The sequence below is a fragment of the Rhea americana genome, unplaced genomic scaffold, assembly GCF_003343005.1.
Source record: "Rhea americana isolate MKP2758 unplaced genomic scaffold, rheAme1 scaffold_14, whole genome shotgun sequence".
Classification (NCBI taxonomy): Eukaryota; Metazoa; Chordata; class Aves; order Rheiformes; family Rheidae; genus Rhea; species Rhea americana.
Genome location: NW_028185483.1, coordinates 6619094 through 6639397, shown reverse-complemented (window position 1 = coordinate 6639397; position 20304 = coordinate 6619094). Strand labels below are relative to the sequence as shown.

The 20304-nt window shown below is 35.3% G+C and overlaps 1 protein-coding gene across 1 annotated transcript in view; it reads right to left on the bottom strand.

Moving 5' to 3' along the window:
* Positions 1-2549: 2549 nt before the first annotated feature.
* DIPK2A (divergent protein kinase domain 2A) overlaps positions 2550-20304 on the bottom strand; it is a 20018-nt gene continuing 2263 nt past the window's right edge. The window contains exons 2-4 of the mRNA XM_085298697.1: positions 20162-20287; positions 7353-7656; positions 2550-4462 (exon numbers count right to left, since the gene is read on the bottom strand). Of these exons, the coding sequence (XP_085154823.1) occupies positions 4131-4462; positions 7353-7656; positions 20162-20287 (762 nt within the window). The 3' untranslated portion in view covers positions 2550-4130. The remainder of the gene's footprint in view (positions 4463-7352; positions 7657-20161; positions 20288-20304) is intronic.

Below are 20304 nucleotides of genomic sequence, written 5' to 3'. Positions count from 1 at the left end.
AGAGGGGGGAGGAAGGGGAAAAAAAAAACACATGCAGCAGACTCTGAAAACCCTGTTCCTTTAAAAAGAAACGGTGCTTCTATCTGGGTAATCTAGGGTTATACCAAGGACACATTAAAGGGATACAYTAAGTTTCCATTGATAATATCAAAAACTAGATACAATAGTAAAAGTTAAGGATACACAAAATCATCATGCTCAACATAGAGATATTCATTACAATTCTTTGACTAGCAGACTAGCTATTTGGAATGCTGACCTACAGAAAAAAGCAACATTTTTATCTGAACACAAGCTGCATATTAAAGTGTATTTTGCTTTGAAGTACACTGCTTTTACACCTCTGTCTTCTTGAAACACTGGAGTTAACCCACCCAATAGAGAAAACAGCTTTAAATATTCTTTTCTTTTAAAAGAAATCAGCACTTTGACTTTTTCTGACCTGAACCAATATGCAAGTCAGCATTTGTAGAAAGTGTTCATTTGTGGAAAGTGTTCATTACTAAGGCTTAATAGGTTTGTCTAACTTTTAAAGCAGGCAAGACTGGCATTTTCCCAAATATCAAGTGTGGCAACAACAGACTAATCTGCTGCTAAAAATAAAGAGATTCTTTGCTGTGCTAACACACGCACACGAACTCTACAAAGACATATGGTATCCTAATTTACAAAGTGCAAGCTCCATACAACATAGATAACTAACGAAATAAGAACTTAAGAGTTAATACTGAATCTAGACATGTCAGATGGAAAGAACAGAATTCTGTGAAAACACCATTGCTGGTGACTACAGAAGACAGTAGACAGACTGTAGAGAAAAAGAGACACCTCTTAAGTGCTTCTTAAAAGTTGCGAAGGTCTCTACCCCAATAAATGTGAAGAAAATTGCATTTAAGCCGTTTATGGTAAACCACATTAGCATATGAAGTTAAACATATTTGAAGTTGCACACAAGAAAGCATCTCATGATGAAAAAGTATGGGTGCACTTGGTTTAAAAAAAAAAAAGAGAGAGAGAGAGAGAGAGAGAGAAGGACGTCTTGAAGTTCAAGGCGGCAGAGATTAAGCTACATTTGATCCACAATGATCTTGACTATCCGAAGCTAACCAGAGAATTTTACAAGTTTCAGTTTGCAAGTTTACCATTCCTGAAGTTGTAAGTTGTGGTCACAGGAGTACTGACTGAAAATTCAGAAGAAAACAATCAGTGAAAAAATCAGTATGAATTTATATTAACTACTACACCATTAAATTGAAAGACGGTACTACTACTAATAAAAATTGCTCTCACTACAAGGAAAAATAAGTCCCTCAAAGAAAGGGAGAAGATATCAACCTGCTTAATGTGAAGCTACTCAGTCTTTCAGTTTATCAAACAGGAAGGTATGGCTTGAGCTGTCTTTAGGAAAAGAGTGCTAATTCAAATGATGATTTCTAAAAGGTAAAGACTCCTGACAGATCATTTACGCTCTGCAACACATGGGAGAGTTGGTTTCCCCTCTGTCACCTTTGACTATGGTGCATTCTACAACACTAGTTCTATGTATATTTTAATGCATCCTAGATAAAGTCAAACACTTTAAATACATACTGATCTGAGAAGGAGTATCAGTGAAATGAGGTTCTTAAAGTATTCTTTATTAATATCATTAGAAGTTGTAGAAACAACTTTCTTGTAGTATAAAGGCACAGGGAGACAGTTTTGATAAAATATTCCAATCAAACAGTAACTTACAGTACAAAAAAGACAATTTTAATGCACATACAAACCCCAAACATCTCATTCAAAAATATTTCACCAAGTGTTCATCAACAATAATGGGCAATGACTAAAAATATAAATTATTGTACAATACATATCTGATAGGTGCAAACTGAACAAGATTTATTGCTTTCCACAATGTTTTCCCTGTAGTATTTTTTTAAGTTCCAAATTCCTTTTATAATTAGCTTTACTAACATATTCCAGAGCAAGCTAAACCCCAAAACAAATCTATTAGGACAACCTTGCAGTTACAGAACTGCCTCAAGTAGTAACCAGAATTGGCAGTGTTTGTGTTAAACCTTTTAACATCATACTACACTCATTCATCAGAAGTGTGGTGGATGTTTAAAATAAAAGTGGTAAGTCAAGGTTTTTATGATAGGCTAGTATTACCTAGTCTCAGGGTTGTTCTACTTTCTTCAAATAAGTGGATTATGTGATTAAAAAAATTTTGAAGTGAACTCTCTCAGAGCAAGTACRTAAAGTAGGTTTCAAATGAAGGGAGGGGAGAAAGGAGAACTAAAAGCTGCATTGGTCATTCTAACTTCTGAAAACAAGCAAGGCAAGGGAATAGAAGCAAGTTATGACTACATATGCAAAGAAATTCCAAAGTAAGAATTTAGAATTCTAAGATATCCTTAATACAATCATTAAAAATAAATAAATAAAAAAAGCAAGAAACACACTGAATCTTTACACGGCTGCACCTTTTCAACTTTGAGAAAAAGGGGCAATGAGTTCACCATTTTCTTACCTTGCCCTTGCAATAATATTTTGGTAAGGCAGCAGTTTCTACCACTCTCATGATGTATTTAAGAGGCATATCAACTCTACCCTTCAAAGCAGGAAATGCCAACTTGCTCAGAATTTTTATCTTGTACAAAGTATTGTTTTATACAAGCACACAAGAATGTTAGTTTTCTTCATTACTGTTGCAAGAAGAAATATGCATACATTTCCTAGGAGTACTTTTTTTATGACTAAGACTTCAGGAAAATGTAGCATTACAGAAGTTATTAAAAAAGTTTTGAAGTTGGTTCTTGTAGCAGTAATTGAGGTTTTTACAAGAATTGTAATTTAGGGGAACAATTTCAGATTTACACAAACCTCAAAAAGTCAATTTTACCTGCACTGGGAATAGTCAGACCTAATTTAAGAAATGGTGTCCAGAGAAACTACAGCTTAATCTATTTTSCTAAACCAAAAAGATATATTCAGTAAGTTTCACTAAACATGAATTTAACAGAACAGGGAAAGGCGTAAAACAAGTTGCTAACCCGCTAGACATTCTTACTCAAATCATTTTTTTTCCTAGTATCAGCAAGTAGTTTTAAAGGTTTTTTATTAAAAAAAAAAAAGTCAGACAAGGATCATAGAAATTTGAATTTTGAGAATTAACCTCACTATACTATATCATTTTTTCTTCAAGATTACATTAGGGACTAACAAACAACACAATTTTCTTTGGTTTATGCTCAGCTACATGGGACTAGTGAGTTTTTATTTTTAGCCAAACTTCTATCTTCAACTTTTATGAATAAGATTTTTATCATAGTCTCTCCCCAATTCTCAAATTATCTTTGTTAAAAGTGATTTTGCTCATAACATGGTTCCCTGTTAAACAATTATGTGTATATACTGGCATGAAGGGTAAAAATTTTGTACAATAACTACATTAAGTGATATCTCCAAAGGCAGAAAAAACAAAAGAAATCAAATGAATGCTCAAATGACATTCGAGTTTATGATGATCTTAAAAAAATACACAATGTCTAAGCATAGTAAAACACAGTGTAAAAAAAACCCCTAAGATTAGACAGTAAACATGGGAATCCTGCACTCACAGTAGAAACATACTGCACAGCATTAATATGAAAGCCTGTTAAATTCAAAACAATACAGACAGCTAGATTTACCTCTATGGAAATGCCACTTCAAGGTGTTTAAACAAACACAAAAATGAGACAATGATGTCAGGAAAAAGGCCTTTAAAACAGGCCAGTCTAACTTGACTTTCCAAGTAAGAACACCAGCTTCACAAAACTGTGATACTAATGCAGTTTTATGTAAAGTACCCTTTGACACAGCTCTACTGACAGCTTGTATCACAGTCTTTTTGACCTACTCCCTTTTAWATAGTTAGAGAGAAGAGTCAATAGTAGCTCAAGATTTAGCTCAATAAGTACCTTGTCTGTTTGCAAAGGAACATTATAACACCATAAAATTATCTTTTTATGGTATTTATAAAACTGATAAACTAGTGTTGTATTTATTTTCTTTTTTGAATACGTAAGTTCAAGACTATTTTCTATGTGTCTTTATAATAATGTTCTAGCCAGTGTCAGAAAAAAAAATTCCACTGTGGACTACCTCACGTTATTACTCAATTGTGCAAGGTATTCACGCAGTTCTTTTGCGGCTTGGAATCTACCATATCGCTTCTTTGGATTGGCACACTCATCCAGCAGGGCCTCAAGTCGGCCGTCTTTGGCAATTTCAGCAGGGGGGTCATGAAGTAGTCCTCCAGAAGTACCACGCCACGTGGCATGTCTTGATAAAAGGTTCTGACAAATAGCATAATAATTGTGGTCCACAGTGACACGAGCACAAAGAATCTCTTTTGAGAAGGACAGGCAAGCTTCTTTATCACAGTCATCAAATTTGCTTTCATACCATACATCCCAGTTTTCAGGTTTATCTGTTAAATATAAGATAACAGTAGAAAAAACTGTGTGAGAGGAGTAAGGAACATAGGCACAGCTGTATACAATTAGAAGCTCTATACAAAGCAAACTGATAATGTTATAACATATGAACCAACTTTGCTTAGATACGATCCGAAATGTTCTAGTTTTCAAGATTTCACCTGATTGATATGCCTTTTAGCTGAAATGGTCCTGGCAATATAAAAAAATAAGGGAAAGACTAAAAGAAAGGATAAAATAGATAGCTAAAGAGAGAAAAAAAAACACACAATACGGAAAACACAAGAAATCCACATTCGCACACATAGCCAGAGGGAAAAATGAAGCACAAACAAGGTCAAGAGAGCGATTCACAGCTGGAGTCAAGAGAAAAAACAAACAAACAACTTGATCTATTTTAGCAACAGCTAGATTTGGTTGCTCCAGTTGCCCTGGGAACTAATACTGGCAAGTGGTCTACAAAGAACAAAAATCTCATTAAAAAGTAACTACCATAAACTTTCGAAACATTATCTCCCAGCTTCTCACTTTAGAGATGTAGTTACTAAATGTATATTAAGAAACAGATGCATTACATATAATATATGAAAAATACAATATCTGAGCAAAAACAAATTACGTTTATCAACACATATAAAAGACTACTTCACATTAAAAAAAAAAGTTTTAAGCTGTAACCACTAAGATACTAATGAACACAAACACAAAACTGAAGAAAAACTGAACTCATATTTTACTGTGACAGTGTCTTGGTTTTATCCTCCACCTTCAAAATATCTGAAGACTGAGTGATCTGAACACTCCCAGAAGGCTGGAATATCAGCTTCAATTTCTTTTTAAAGCTCTTAAGAAGCTCTAAACCTTGTAGAGTTAGAACAATTACGTTAGCACGTACAACCAAAGCTTCCACTGTTTGTTGCTATATACACACACACACACACCAAAACATCTAGAAGTAAAAGTAGTTTTCTTGCCACAAGGTCATCTTTAACTGAAAACCTTTTTCTACAGAAAATACCTTGACAATAATGAGTAACTAAGCATGAGAGCTCCTGAATTGTTACTACTTTCTGACTGAAAAATGTAAACAAAAGCTTTCTTCCTAAATTTCTGGATTCCTGCCAGGTTTGAGAAGCTGTCCTTTTCAGGGCATCTCATAGTTTTGCAAGTCTCTTTCGAGACTGATGTACACAGAAAAACTTACAAGTTTTTGGTAGTCTTTGGTCTGATTACCAGTCTATTCATTTATGGTACACAAAGCAATGCTAGAAAAAAAGCTCTTGTGTGATAACTGCTAAAATTATAAAAATATCATGTAAAATTTGTACAATGAATGGCAAATTCAAAATGGAAGAGAGTTAACATCAGAAAAAGTGACTTAAGCAAACTCAAATATGATACCCAGTCCTACTTGTGTTGTGTATTTCATTACAAGGTCATTGAATGACATGAACACATTCAAATATCTCAACAGGCATGCTAAATTCTAGACAGACTGGTAACGAAACTTTCTAGTAGATTAAGGAAATTAGTATTAAATATTAAGATTATACTAAGAACTTTTCAGTATTATTACTCTGTTTTCTCAGTTAATAATTAAATTATAAATGGTGCATCAAAATTCAAATTAGAGCCAACTTGGTTTACCTCACATACAACAGATGCAAGTGTGAAACTGTCAAGATCCAACTTCCACAGACACTAATTGCTCCTATTCCACTACACATCAGTGCTTTCACAGTTCATTTAAATATCCTTGTACACATCAGTGCTTTCACAGTTCATTTAAATATCCTTGTAACTCAGCAATTTAGATATGCTCCAAAAGTCAAAGCCTTAAGTAATATTATCTCTTAAGAGGATGGAAGGAAAAGAAAAAGGTGAAAGTGTGTGGCTATAAGTACTAAAGCAAATATACTATCACATTTTAATGTACTATCAGTACATTAAAAAGGTTTCTTGGTGTGCTGATAGCTTTAAAATTCCATGAGAATGCGCAAGTCTAATAATAAAAAAACACACACCCACTTACTTCCTTGTAGAAGAGTGCATGAAGAGAGAACATGGTCTTAAAATTAGTTCTGCAACGTAGTATTTGAAGTCTATTTACAAAGCTTTATAAAATCCATTCACCCAAAGCAAACTGGAATCACTTGGCCTATGGCCATGAACTCCTTCAGAATCTAAGGTTTCACGTTCAGTATTTCTAGTTTTTAAGTTTGTAAATTTTTTCCATATGAGCTCAATAGAAATAAACCCATGTAATGCCACTTTGACAAACATCCCTCCTGTTGCTGCTGCTTTGAGCTTTTTACAGTTGCCGAAGATAGATGAACGGATTTTCACTATTCCAATTTGGAAACAGCACTAAAATCACCCGTTCCTTCAGTTCCATTACTGCAGAAAAAACACTTGAACAACTGAACCAGAGACAGGCTGCATAAATATGAGAAAGACAGCAATAAGATGTCATTCACAGAAAAAGGAACAATAAGTCTTCTCTACTCACAGATGTCTGGAAAAAGACAAAAGCACTCTCTCTATTTTTGTTAAGGTAGAGCAGTCTGCCATGTGTCTGCTTGTCCATCCATCTGTCCAAATCCTTCTCCTCACCTCCCCACCCCCATTTAAACAGGAATACAAAGATTAAAAGTATATGTAAACCAAATTCAGGTAACCTCAACCGTTTGTAAAACTGACAAATTAGTCAATCTAATTAGCAGTCTATTTGCCACATAATGCTAATTAGTTGTAGAATAAAGCCACTATCACAAAATAGGTTTCAGTAACTACATATACTTTAAAAAGAAATTGTGCTTACAGAGAAAGAAACAAGAGAAATGGGGTGGGGGGAGGGAGGGAGGCAAGGAAGAAGAGACTTACTCTGTCTGATTAATCTTTTGTCTGCTACCAGAACGTTTTCTGCATCTACAATGATAACTTTCCCATCTCTTGGTCCAACTGCAAAATTGTCAAAGCTGACATCAAGGAGGTAGAGTGCAAATTCAAAGTCATTATTTGTCAGCTGCTCAGCTATTTCCATTAATTGCCAGGCCAGATCCACTCGTTTCTCCCACGGTGCATTAAAGTAACTCCACAGCTCTTCTCCAACGTAGTTGACAGCCACCATTCTTCCGCATGCTCCTAAGTACTTTGCAAATGGCCAACCCTCATCAGATGGAAAACTCTGTATTAAAAAAAAAATTATTATTTTCATTAGCGCAAAACAGCTTATATTTTAAAAGGCTGTGCAATAAATTGAGAGACATGTAAATATCTACCAATACTAGTGATAAATACATTTGGATATACTTCTCAGATTTGAGACACAAGAAAGAACAACACAAAATATATCCATGCAAGCTTGATGTCCTAGTGAACTACTAATCTAACGAGGGTGAGCTAGACCTAAGGTAATATATAATTATAAAATATCTAGCTTTTCCTATATTATATATTTTTCAATTTTATTAACTGTCTTTTTTCTATTGGTGCTTTATGTATATTTGTATTAATGCAAGTGTATTTTCTCTAAAGATGATTTTTCAGTCTCATGTTTGTAATAAAAACCAATTGTTTTAGGGTTTTTTTTTAATTATAATCCAAAAAAGGAAAAAAAAAATTAACTCTTCCTGTTTCCCCCCCCCCCAACCCCTTGAGTTGACTGGATTCTCACTGAGGATCCTCTCACATGAAGATCCCACGGAAAGGAATGCAGAACAGATTGAGGTATAAGTAGTAGTTTTGGGTTTTCTATGCCTCTGCTCCTCCTTAACAATGCATCTTGATGAATTGTCATAGATGTACTTTGTGTGCATGTATGCACGCATGTGCATGCATAGGCATTATATAAAACCCACATAAAGTTATAATAATAGTAAAAGCTGTCTCCATTAGCAGTTTTCTTGGAAATTAACACATACTGAATATTAAGAACATATTACAAGCAATAAAAGAAGGCATACTTTCATATTTCAGTTGTGCTGAATGTGCCCAAAAGCCTTCAACAAGAACAAACACAAGCATTTAAAATCCTCCATATTATGCATCTTAAAAAATCTCAAATTATGTTGTGGTATTTAGTTCTCCTTAAGGACATAAAGTATGCTAATTTTAGCTATTAGAAAATATCACTATTTGCACATGCTATCCTTCCTCCAGCACTAYCCCACTACCATATCATTAGATGACAACCCAATCAACTTTGTAATGATAATGTAGCAAAAGTTTCATCAGATGGGTTGAATTGCAGAAGAGTTTCAGCTCGAATGGGAGCTTTAGACCTAGTAAAACATACGACAGCAGAACAGTTGTAGTAAATACAGAGACACTGGAGGGAAATGCATCAAGTAGCAGAACAGATCTGAACTATAACACACAGTCAGGGAAGAGCAGCCCACCATACATTTCTCTGGGTATCCCATCAAATGAAAAAAAATTAATAATAAAAATAATTGATGAGTGCTTAACTACCCAATCAGCATAACCCCACAATTCACATCTCCCTTATAACAAATTTTAATTTTATGTGTCTGTGCTTCTTTTGACAACAAAGCTTTGATCATTTTATTCTAAGGCCTAGACATCAGATACCTCTACACCAAAAAGTTAGACTACTGAAGATAGCCAGAAACACTAGAAGTTCTGCAAAACACTAAGAACTATATGCCACATCCATCCCCAAGAATACTTCCTCTGGAAATGTAAACAGTGAAGTTAAAGCTACATTTGATACAAACACTAAAATGACAAATTTAGTATGAAGAAGTCCTCCTCACAAAAAACAAAAAAAAAAGAAAAAAGCTAATTTGTTTAGATCGCAATAGCCCATATAATAAAATAAGTTAAAAATACACATTCCAATCACTACTCACAAAACTCACTTTATTTCACTAGTTTTCCGTGTAAGTTTCCCATGACAGGAAACAAGTTTGATTAAGACTACTAATTTGGCTTCTTACCTAGAAGTTTATTGGATCAATGAATCCGTTAGCATTACTCAAGATGACACTCCTTACAGATGTCTTCTCTACCTTTTAAAATTCACTGCTGGTAAACACATAGGAAGAAAAAGCAAAATAACAACACCTGCTGGGATTTGCAATAGCAGCTCTTGGTTGAATCTACTTTCTAGGATTTCACAACAGTTGCAGATTTCAAGAAGCAAAAACCAAAATCCTTCACAGAGATTCTCTCCATCTAACAATTTATTACAAAAAAAAAAAATAGCTCCAGAAAGTTACACAGATTACTACTAATGAAAAGATTTACTGAAGCGCATTACCACCCCTCTTTTGGATCATCAACACAATTGGTTCTGTGGTACAACTTCTACCAGAAATTCACAGACAGATACTGTTCCTTCCTTATCCATTCTAAATCATCATCTGAAGAAGTTCCAAACTATACAGAAGTGACAATGAAATAGCGAATAGAGTTCTTACTGGCAGTAAGAACTCTTCCCCGATGTACTTCTGCTCACGTGGCAGGGAAGAGGCCGAAGTTCCCAACCGTCCCCACGCGTAAGGGCAGCCTTGGCTCTAAACCCCCGTATCTTCCAGCATCACTGGATTTTTCCTCTAATAAAGTTAGCACCAAAGCTTAAAACAAGTACTATCCCGAAGCCATAGAATACTTAACAGAAGCTAGTATCATAGCATATAAAACGACCATTTCAAGACGTTATTTTTGAACTTCTCATGAGGTAGGAGCACACTGTATATACTATTTAGCCACTCTCATCAAGTTGTTCACAGAGTTGTAGTTTGCACAAATGAAAAAAAGCTCACTTCCACATTTAAGTGGATTTTATTAATGAGGAATAACTTAGTCATTAAAATACTTTTCTTTTGATATAATAAAGGCATTCAATGAAACGTTATGGAGGCCTTGGTTGAGACCATAACTAGAGTTAAGACTCGATATCAAGTTAAATTTTATTTAGCTTCCAGGATTCCTTGCCTTAAAAATAAATAAATAAATAAATAAACAAACTTAGAAACATTACAATTTGTTCATCTATGCTTTTAAAATTGTTTAATATTTAAAGATGAATTTTGAGCATGTATAAATACTCATTTGTTCATCTGTTAACACTAATCAACAGCTGGATCCTACAGAAGCTTAGCATCTGTCCCAGACTACTCTGGCTCAAGATAGAGCACTATGGAGCCTGTTCAGTGCTATATAGCCAAGTTTTGTATACCTGCTACGTTTGAAGAAATTAAAATCATAATTAAGATACATTGTTGACTCTGCCATCTTCATGAAAACAGCCATTAAACCAAATCTCTAATATTGCCGTAACAAGAGCAGAAGACAAWTTTTTTTTTTTGGTGGTGGTGGTGGTGGGGAATGTATTTACCACTACAAAGAGCCACTTCCATCCTGCCTGTAACACTTACCATAAAGTCTCGATACAAAAAGCGAACATTTTAAGTCAGTATCCTCTTGTGTTGGTCAAGAGGAGACCAGACCAACAGTAATTACAGAATGGCTTTAAAGCTTTTATGGTGCCTTACTTATAACCCTAATATATTTATAAATATCTGGACTTCTATTTTAATCATCTATCAACCAATATCTGGTCATGAAAAATCCTGAGAAAGATGCAGAACTCACTTAATATTTGAGACTAACAGGATATTTTTCAAGCTGTGATTCAGTATAACTGAGGAAATTTTAACCTCTCTCACTACTCAAATCTGCTATGCAATGAGCATGATATTTATCCACTCTTCAGCTTTTCATCTATAGACTTCAGGTCAGTTTATGAAGGTGGTAATTAGGGCCAAATATCCAGTTAAGTTCTTTATTTGCTTTTTTCATACAAAGTTTTTCAACAAACAAATCAAGTGTGTGCTAACACCATTATTTCTTTTTCCTAGAAACAGGCCAGTGGCATCAATAAACACCACCACTATGTGACTTCATGCACTTTTATCATCCATGTTCAGTCTTGGATTTAAACATGCAAACATGCAAATGAGTAAAGATCATAAGGATGTTGTCCATCAACTGAAATTAGTTATTTACAAAGGAACATGCCATTTCGCTCAAAAAGAAGCAAGAAAGTTATCTAAGTGACAACACAGATCTGAATGAGTAAAATCATCTACCAATTTCTAAAGGAAAAACAAAGCTATTCTAGTAACAGCTTGGTTAGTGTCTTTCACAAAAGCAATAACCCCACCCTGTTCCTTTCCCATATTCCAGTCCTGTTCTGTTCATACTCTGGGAGAGAGACAAAGGCACAAACTGAGTCACAACCACTTGAATCTGGCAAATGCCATGCTACCATTGGAAGGGAAGGTGGCCATCCCTCCCAACCCGGCACACACCTTCCTCCCAACCCCCTCCTTYATGTCATCAAGAAGGCGGCACAGCTGGAAATCCCTATTTGCTGAGCCAGGGTTCAGTCGGATCAGTATCCAGATCCAGTTGTCACATCCCCACCTAACACTAGCACCGACAAAAGGAAGGGAGCAGGCCTGCCGAGCCTGCGCAGGGGAGAGAAAAGGGATAAGGGGGCATTCCCTTCCAGCAGCAGCACGGATTTGTAAAGCGGATTAAACCGATTGTGCAAGTATAGCGTTAGCCACAACTGTACACTGATCTTCAGCACACACGTGTTGTTTCCTGTCGTGTACACCGAATTTCATTTCACATATGAAATTCTAGAAGCAGTTTAGTTTATTTAGAAGGGAACCTCGGTAGCAGCAGAATATCGGCATGCCATAACGTAACACAGATATATTTATAAGTCTGTGGCAATGAAAAGATCTTTTGACAACAGGAGTTCAGGGAATGCTGCCAACATCTGCACATGTACAAACAACATCTCTGTTTTGGCTCCTTTCCAACTGGCATGTAACAACCACATCTACACTTCATTACCCAAGTCAGTAGCTAAAGAAGGGGATAAAAATATGTACAAGTGCCCCATTCACTAGTTTTATATTCACACAGTGAATTGGACAAGAATAACTGAAGTGTATATATGTGATCTTTGTAAGCACAGATTTGTAACTTYTCGTACTATTCTATTTTGAAAGCATTTTTTTTAGATTGAATTTTAGTTAACAGGAAGATCTTCCCCCTCCACACACACACATTAACATTTTAAAAAGCCATAAGACATGAACACATATTTTTGTGGCCATTAAACAGGGTTTCCATGAACAAGTTACACTTAGAAGAAAAAGCGTAATAGGTAGCTGCCAAAAGTCTCAGACTGTTGTACAGAATGAAGGGCATAGTTCTTATTTAAATTCCCAAATTACTAACAGCACAAAGATTTGATTACATAGTTTTGTACTTGAATACACTATCTGAAGACTATTTAGAAAAAATCTGTACATTTGACAATTCAGATTAAAAAAAACATTAAGTTTTTGTTCAAAACTCAGGAACAGCTATTTGTTACAAGTCTACAATTCTTATACACCCACTCACATTTTATCTGTGAACATACACACAAATGCCTTGGAAACCACAGACAATCAGGCTTTWAAAAGTGTTCAAAAATACAGCAGTGGACACAAAAAACTACAAACAGATAGCTTAGTAAGTTTTCCCTCATTAAAGAGGTTGCTATCTTTCACTCTATTCATAGAGTAATATGTATAATGAATATTTAAAAAGATGGAAAAGTAAGTATGAGAAAACTCCAGCTACCTKCACTTCTACTGACACATGGTCCAAAAAATATTTGATACCTTAGAGTAGCTACATGACATCTCTAAACAAAACTCAAAAACCTAAGCAAATCCTGTCAAAGGGACAAAATACACTTCTTCCTGAAAGAATTATATTGCACTTATGTCTTAAAGAAAAACAAAAAGTATRCTGTAGTTTCAAAAGAAATATTCTGAATTAATACGGTGAATTTATCATTTCATTCAAGCATAAAACACAYTAATAGTTCATTTGTCTTCCTCACTCTCATCTGTCTAAACATGGGACTATATACAAATCTGCCACTGGCTTTGAATGTTCAGAGCTGTGAATTACATTATATAGTAAAGGCTCAGCAGCTTGAAGTTGATAAAGCTTATTGTAACCTGCAAAAACAACAAAACCTTCCAAATCAAACTCTAAAGAATAACATAAAGCAGAAATTCATCTTAATAAAGTCCAAGAGAAGACAAAAAAAATTAAGTGAATACTGACACTTTTATATCATTGTTCCACTGTAGCATTGAAAAACAAAACTCTTTCCATTACAAACGCTACTCTAGAATTTGCTACATCACTACTGATTTTTCTATAGATTCCATCAAAAAAAAAGAAAGAAAGAAAAAGAAACACCCATACATGTACCGAGAGCTACATCTTACATACAATGCAATGAAAGAAGATTCCACAAGCAGAGTGCGGACTTTTCTTACTGCTAATCATGACCTTAAAGGCCCCAATGGCAAAATCACACCCTTCAYGACAGCTTTGTTAAAACCATCATATTAAACAGCGTTTGCTGAGGCACAAAACCGGTATGGCAAGAGGCATTTAAGTAATATGCTTTTCCTCAAAAGGAAAAAAATTCAGTTCTCTCTCCCAGAGTAGTGTTGATCCTGCAGCGTAAACAGCAGACTTATTTTAGTCACCAAGGCAAATAAGCATAACTCTGCAGCCACACAGACTTGAAGATCAGACTTTACAAAGAGATCTTTCTGATTTAAAGGAGGTTAAAAAAAACATAAAAGCAAGATGCTTTATTTTATTGAAACTGAAATGCAATTTAGAATATACATCTGCAGATGTACAAATGTGCACATGTGTGTAAAAGTTGAGTGTATGAACACACACACATAGACACACATGAGGAGATTCTATTGAATATTCAAAATATAGTGTTCACCACTGAAACTACATTCCTTTAATCTATTCGAATTTGGGGGGAGGGTAAGGTTTCAACCAGTTACTGCATTTCATACCATAATGCATAATTTTCCACTTGTTGGTGTGAATATCAGGCTTAATTTACATACCATGGAATAAAAACATGCAAACAATTTTAAATATAATCCAACTTAGAAGCTCAATAATTGAGTTGCTCATAAACTTTATAATTATAGTTCAAGTATGTCACTTCTTCATATAGGTTAATGGATAATGACTAAATGAGTAGGGAGGAAAACTGAATGCTGTGACTGGTTGTTACCTATTCACACTAGCTACTTCAGCAACAGATGTTGCTGATCATTGCCTGCTTCCCATAGATTAGGGGTTTGGGATATATCACTACAAAGAAATCATAGCAGAGATGGCCTACAGCTACTTCTAGAAGTTAATTTTCAAAATGAAGGAGACTAAAACAAAGCCTCAATTATTTAATTCAGGAAAAAAAAAAAAAAAAGATACTACTCCCTCTCTACAACACACGTAGAAAAGCAAGTGGGCAACTTAACGTGGGGCTAACAGGCTTTTTTTTTTAAAATGTTACCTGCCCAAACTCATGATTTATCAGAAGGATTTCCACTTGATAAATATACACAGTGATTTCCTAGTAGTCACTAGATTAAGACAGACATTCTTCATAAGCTAATTCTCCAATAACTTGAAGAATTGCTTCACTTTTCTATAACATTCCTTTCACTTTACTTACTCTCCTTTACTTTGGAGAAGCTTCACCAGAAAGAAGGATGAAAATATTTTTGATCAGTTAAGAAAAAACAATTAAATGTGATAACATCACAGGTACTAGCCACTTCAGACCTAATATATTCATGTGACATTGCAGAAAATAATTCCAGTTTTAATCACAAATTGGTGAAATACTCCTAATACCAAGATTCTCAATTTTATTTGGACATAATTTTCAGTTGCTTCTTTGAAGTCTGCACAAATGCATATGGAATGGTATTCATACTGGATGGCATTCTGCTAGTTGGTTTAGAATAYCACAGAACTACAGAAAATAAGCTACAGCTAGATTTGAATTACATGATAAAAATGGAAGATAAATAACAATCAAGAGAAGTTGCCTACTCGCTTCTGAGTTATATATAGATCAGCAAAATAATTTTCTACAATGACTAAATTGCTACTTTGAGTGAATTCAGAGCAAGAAATTGTTTCAAAGAGATCACAGTTAATGTTTTAATATTTGTATACCAGATACCAATTACCTTTTTCAACAACAACAACAAAAAAAAAAAAAAAAAAACACACAAGCAGAGAACTCACTGCTGACACAAGCAATAGAATTTTAGGTTCTGCAGCAACAGACCGTTCATGCGGGGTAACTATGCAGCTGGTCTTTACGCAAGGAGTAAGGATGATCAGAAGTTGCAAGAAGGAAGGCATTAGCTCTAAGGATTTGGAAAGCTAAACACATCTGAGGGAAGAGCAACGAACTGCACAGTTATATTTCTAGATTTTTTTTTTAATATATAGATTATCTTCCATACAGGTCTTGGAATTTTTCCTTAGAGTCAGAAAAATAGAAGTGTTAAACACAATTTAAACCTTGCATTTAAAGTATGTGTTGCTACTCTCAACAGTACCTTTAAAGGCTCTTCATTTTAGACAGATACGGAGGGAAAGCACAGTTTTGTAAAAAGCTACAATTCTAGACAACATAACATTAATGCATTTTGGATACAATTTACAGTCACCTTCTGTAGGTGAAAAAATATTGTTTACAAGTGTTTTATTTCATAAACACCTGTTTTTTGTAGATGGAGTACACTCAGAAAACAAAACAAATACACTGTCATTTTAAAAGTTCATCTGGTGATATTTTACACCAATACAGTAGTCAGCACAAAGGCAAGACTAAGTATTGCAAGATCAGCTTTATCTGTATTTATGTCACAAAATTTAATAGAACATACAGCTCAGTATCGCTAGGACAGACATAAACTGTCTTTCAGAGTTAACAAGAAGATCCTGGGTGGTGGGAGGGGGGAGGGGAGACAACCATTTTTACTGAAAATGTAGTTTTCTATTTCAGAAACAGGTTATTACTTCAGCAGTACTGYGTTCTGCCAGTTACGCTGCAGTTAGTTTCTGAGCTCCCAGAACAAGGTGTTCTCAGCTTTGCTCTAATGAACGGGCAACCATGCATGGTTGCGTAAGTGGCTCAATCACAGCAGCCACAGTGGCACAACAGCAGCTCGAAAAGACGTATCTGCAGAGGCTCTAATTATGAAATACTACAGGCTGATATAGGCTAATACAAGAGCTCTATGGAAAATAGGTACTTTCACAGAATGTTTAATCATTTCCCAAACCATTCTGTTAAATAGCCTTATTTTTTCAGAAAAATCTTGTAAGTAATTAAAAAAAACATGAAGAATTTATGCAAGAGATCAAATATTGATCTTAGCCTCTATGGAAATTAACAATAAGTAGTAAATATTTCTGGCTCTGTAGGAACATGTTTATGTTTCTAGTTGCAATGATGACAAATGCAAGACTTATCATCCTACTTCATAAACTTAAGCAGTATTAAGTTAATTATGTGAGTTCATGTCATGATTAAGAGAAAGGAAGTTTCTCCACTGCAATTATTCCTAAAAAAAAGAATCTAGAAGGTGGATGGTTTACAGGAAGTTACAGGGCAAGGATAAAACTGTACTTACAGCATCTGTGCTGGTTCTATGAATTCTTCAAGAAGTGACACTATAAGGAATCACGCTACACTCAGTTTGTAAAGCTCTTACATTTTAAGCTTCATAATTTCTTCACAAGGCAACTTCGGCCAACCTATCTTTGCAAATGTTGCAGTCATCCTATTCAATTAGGACTCTGACGCCATGAATAGCTCCTACTCTTTCAGTGATTCTCACTTAAAATACTCTATTTTCTATCAAATAAATTGAACAGAACAGCAGCAAGTTTTGTTGCTGCTAGTATCTGCACAGATTTTTCATGTTTACCTAAAATACTGCTTTAGATATATCAGGTTTTGATTACAGATCAGAACTTCATTTTTTCTAATAGTGCTCTCCTGCAATACAATGACAAGTATTTTTAAATAAATTAAGGTTTGGGTTTTTCCTTTCCTATCAGAACTTAAATCATTCACAGTTTGAGTTATAAAGTTCTTTCCTTAGTCCTCTCATACAGGTTGTTTCATTCAAATGTGAATTCAGGTAAAACGCAAAAGGATTTAAGTACCAAATAGTTTAGTAAGATTCTGTGAAAGAGATTTAAAGAATAATAAAAGCATTAAGAAAAATGGCAGAAGGGGCTTAATTTTTCAGTGAGTGCACCTAGGTAAATTTATACAAGTGCAAATAAAGAATCTTACAGGAAAATCATCACAATGTATATATTGTTAGAATTACAATAATTAATCTATACAAAACTCCTTTTGCCTCTTGTTTAAAGCCTTGTAACAAAAATACATCATGCATAGGTTAAAGTACAACCTCAAAACTTACCACAGAAAGAGCTCTCAGTCAGCTCAGATAGYATGCATTTCATAAGCACTGAAACTTCAGGAATAATCCAAGTAAGCTTCAAGCTAAAGTCCCAATCTCAAATTTAAAAAACAAACAAACAAACAAAAAAACTTAAAAACCCTATCAGCTAGTTACTAGCTATATTAGATGACAGTAGACTTTTTCCATTATAAATGGATCAAGCTTTAAATTCTGTGCCAAAATATTTACATTAGATTGCTTCTGTAAGACAATGCAAGACTTCTGCATTCTCAATAATGAGACCCTACAAGTATTTCCACTTCTAAAACAAAAACAAGACCATGCATGACAATCTTAAAAATTCACATTGACAAGTACTATGAAAAGCTCAAGGCAAAAAGTTAGTATTTTTTCTTGTATCCTCTGGTTACAAGTAAATACTGTCAGTGAAATACATCAAAGAGGAAATATTAAAATTTGATTCTTCACATGACTTCATGCAGGTTTTCTTTCTTGGAGGTAGGTGATTTTTAGAACCACCCTCCAGGCCTCATTCCCATACCAATATCTGCCCTACCCAATACTGCAGAGGCATTACACTCTAAGATATCTTCTGTATAAATACAAACAAAATTCTCAGGAGTCAGTTATCGTCCCTGATAAGAAGGTAACTTCACCTCTCAAAGTATATCTTTTTGTTGTAATAGCCACACAACCCAGAACCAGCCATCTGTTACGTGTCTCTAGTCTGCCAGAGAAATGGAAATGAAAAGAAATGGAATAGTGTGTTACATGAGAAGAGTTAATACAGATTCATATGAATCATTTAAGATACAATTTCGTTCTCAACTGAGAAGAAACATACAAACCTTCAGTACCCATTTCCAAAGTTTATGAATACTATTCTGGAAAAAAAAAAAGTCAGAATACATTAACTTGAGGTGCTCTTAGAAAACACAAAGCCGGTCTGAAGTTCCCCTAATTTTTTTCCAGAGTATGCCTACATATCCAAGTTGACAAGTCTCAGTAAAACACCTTTGATTTTGACAAAAAGTGACAGAGAATTTTAACAGATTCCAGACAATAGGCTGCCTTGCTTCCCACCAATTTGCCCAGCTCTGCTCCTCAGCAGCATCCTGGGCAAGCAAGTGCCTGCAAGCACCCTGTCCAGAGATTTTCACATCTTCTAAAGATTTGTCTGACAGCCTGAGGGCTAATCTACAGCTTATCAAGAAGCTGACAGCAATCAAGGCTTTTAAAATCAACCAGTGCTGCCCAATGCCTTTTGATCTAACAGGCAATACCAAACGCTGCTACTATCCCACATCCTTTCTCTGTAAAGGATACATCACCCCAAGAGCTACAAAGAAACAAATAATACTGTTTTCAAGACAGCTACATCTATGCTCTGTATGTTGCAGCCTGTATTCAAATAAAAAACTAAGTTGTATGAAGAACAGTCAAAACAAATCTATGCTCAGGCAATTCCCAGATAAAGTCAAAGCAAAGAAATGCTCTTCTTTAAGTGGAGTTTCCCTTTTCACTGTGCTTAGGAGTAACTTCACTGCAAAATGGAGGAGATATAGTCTACTCCAAGCTAGTTTGAGCAGCAAACTGAAAACAAAACCCAAAGTAGTATATAGGGAGACTGAAGGACAGACGACATGCGACCTAAAGAATACGTTTTAAGTTGAGTAATGGCACACCTCTTCATATTAAGTGCATTTTCTAGAAAATATACTTATTAGGTGAATTTGCTGGAGGATAAATGCTGCACCATTGCTTTGGGGGTCATATTTCTTGACTCATTAGAGAAACACAAGCTGTTTATAACAGTAACCGTGTAGCGATGTTCTCAAGTGTGTTTGCAAATACTCTTTTTGGCATACATTAGAAAGCCAACCACTATCGTTCAGTAGTTAGACAAAACAATTCTGGCTCCAAACTTATACACTAACGGCATGCCTGGAATTCCCTCAATAGCCTTATGAGCTGAAATGTTAAGGAAGGGGAGGCACCAGCCAATCCAAGCACGTGTATACATACATGTATATGTATGTGTGTGTATATACACACACACACAYAYAYACACATATGGAAGAGATGTAACTGAATGGTGCCACAGTACAGTGGTTTCCTACCATTTCTTCTGTGTAAATATCTGACTAAAATCCAAGTTTTACAATACATATTAAAGCACATATTCTTGTCTGCTAAACTGCAACAACACGTAAACCAGCTCGCCAGCTGGAAGAGGATACTGGTCATTTATTTGTCACTCCTTTTTAGGCTGCAGAGTGCCTGCTTCCGATTTCTTACCTTCGAGAGGGGTAAGAGTTTTAAGTTCCCTCGAAGGCTACAACGCTGCCGAGAACAAACTGGTTTGGGGGAGGAGGGCACAGCACCGTCGCACGGCGCTGCCGCCCCCTGCCCCCTGCCCCGGCCCTACGGCCGCGGCACCG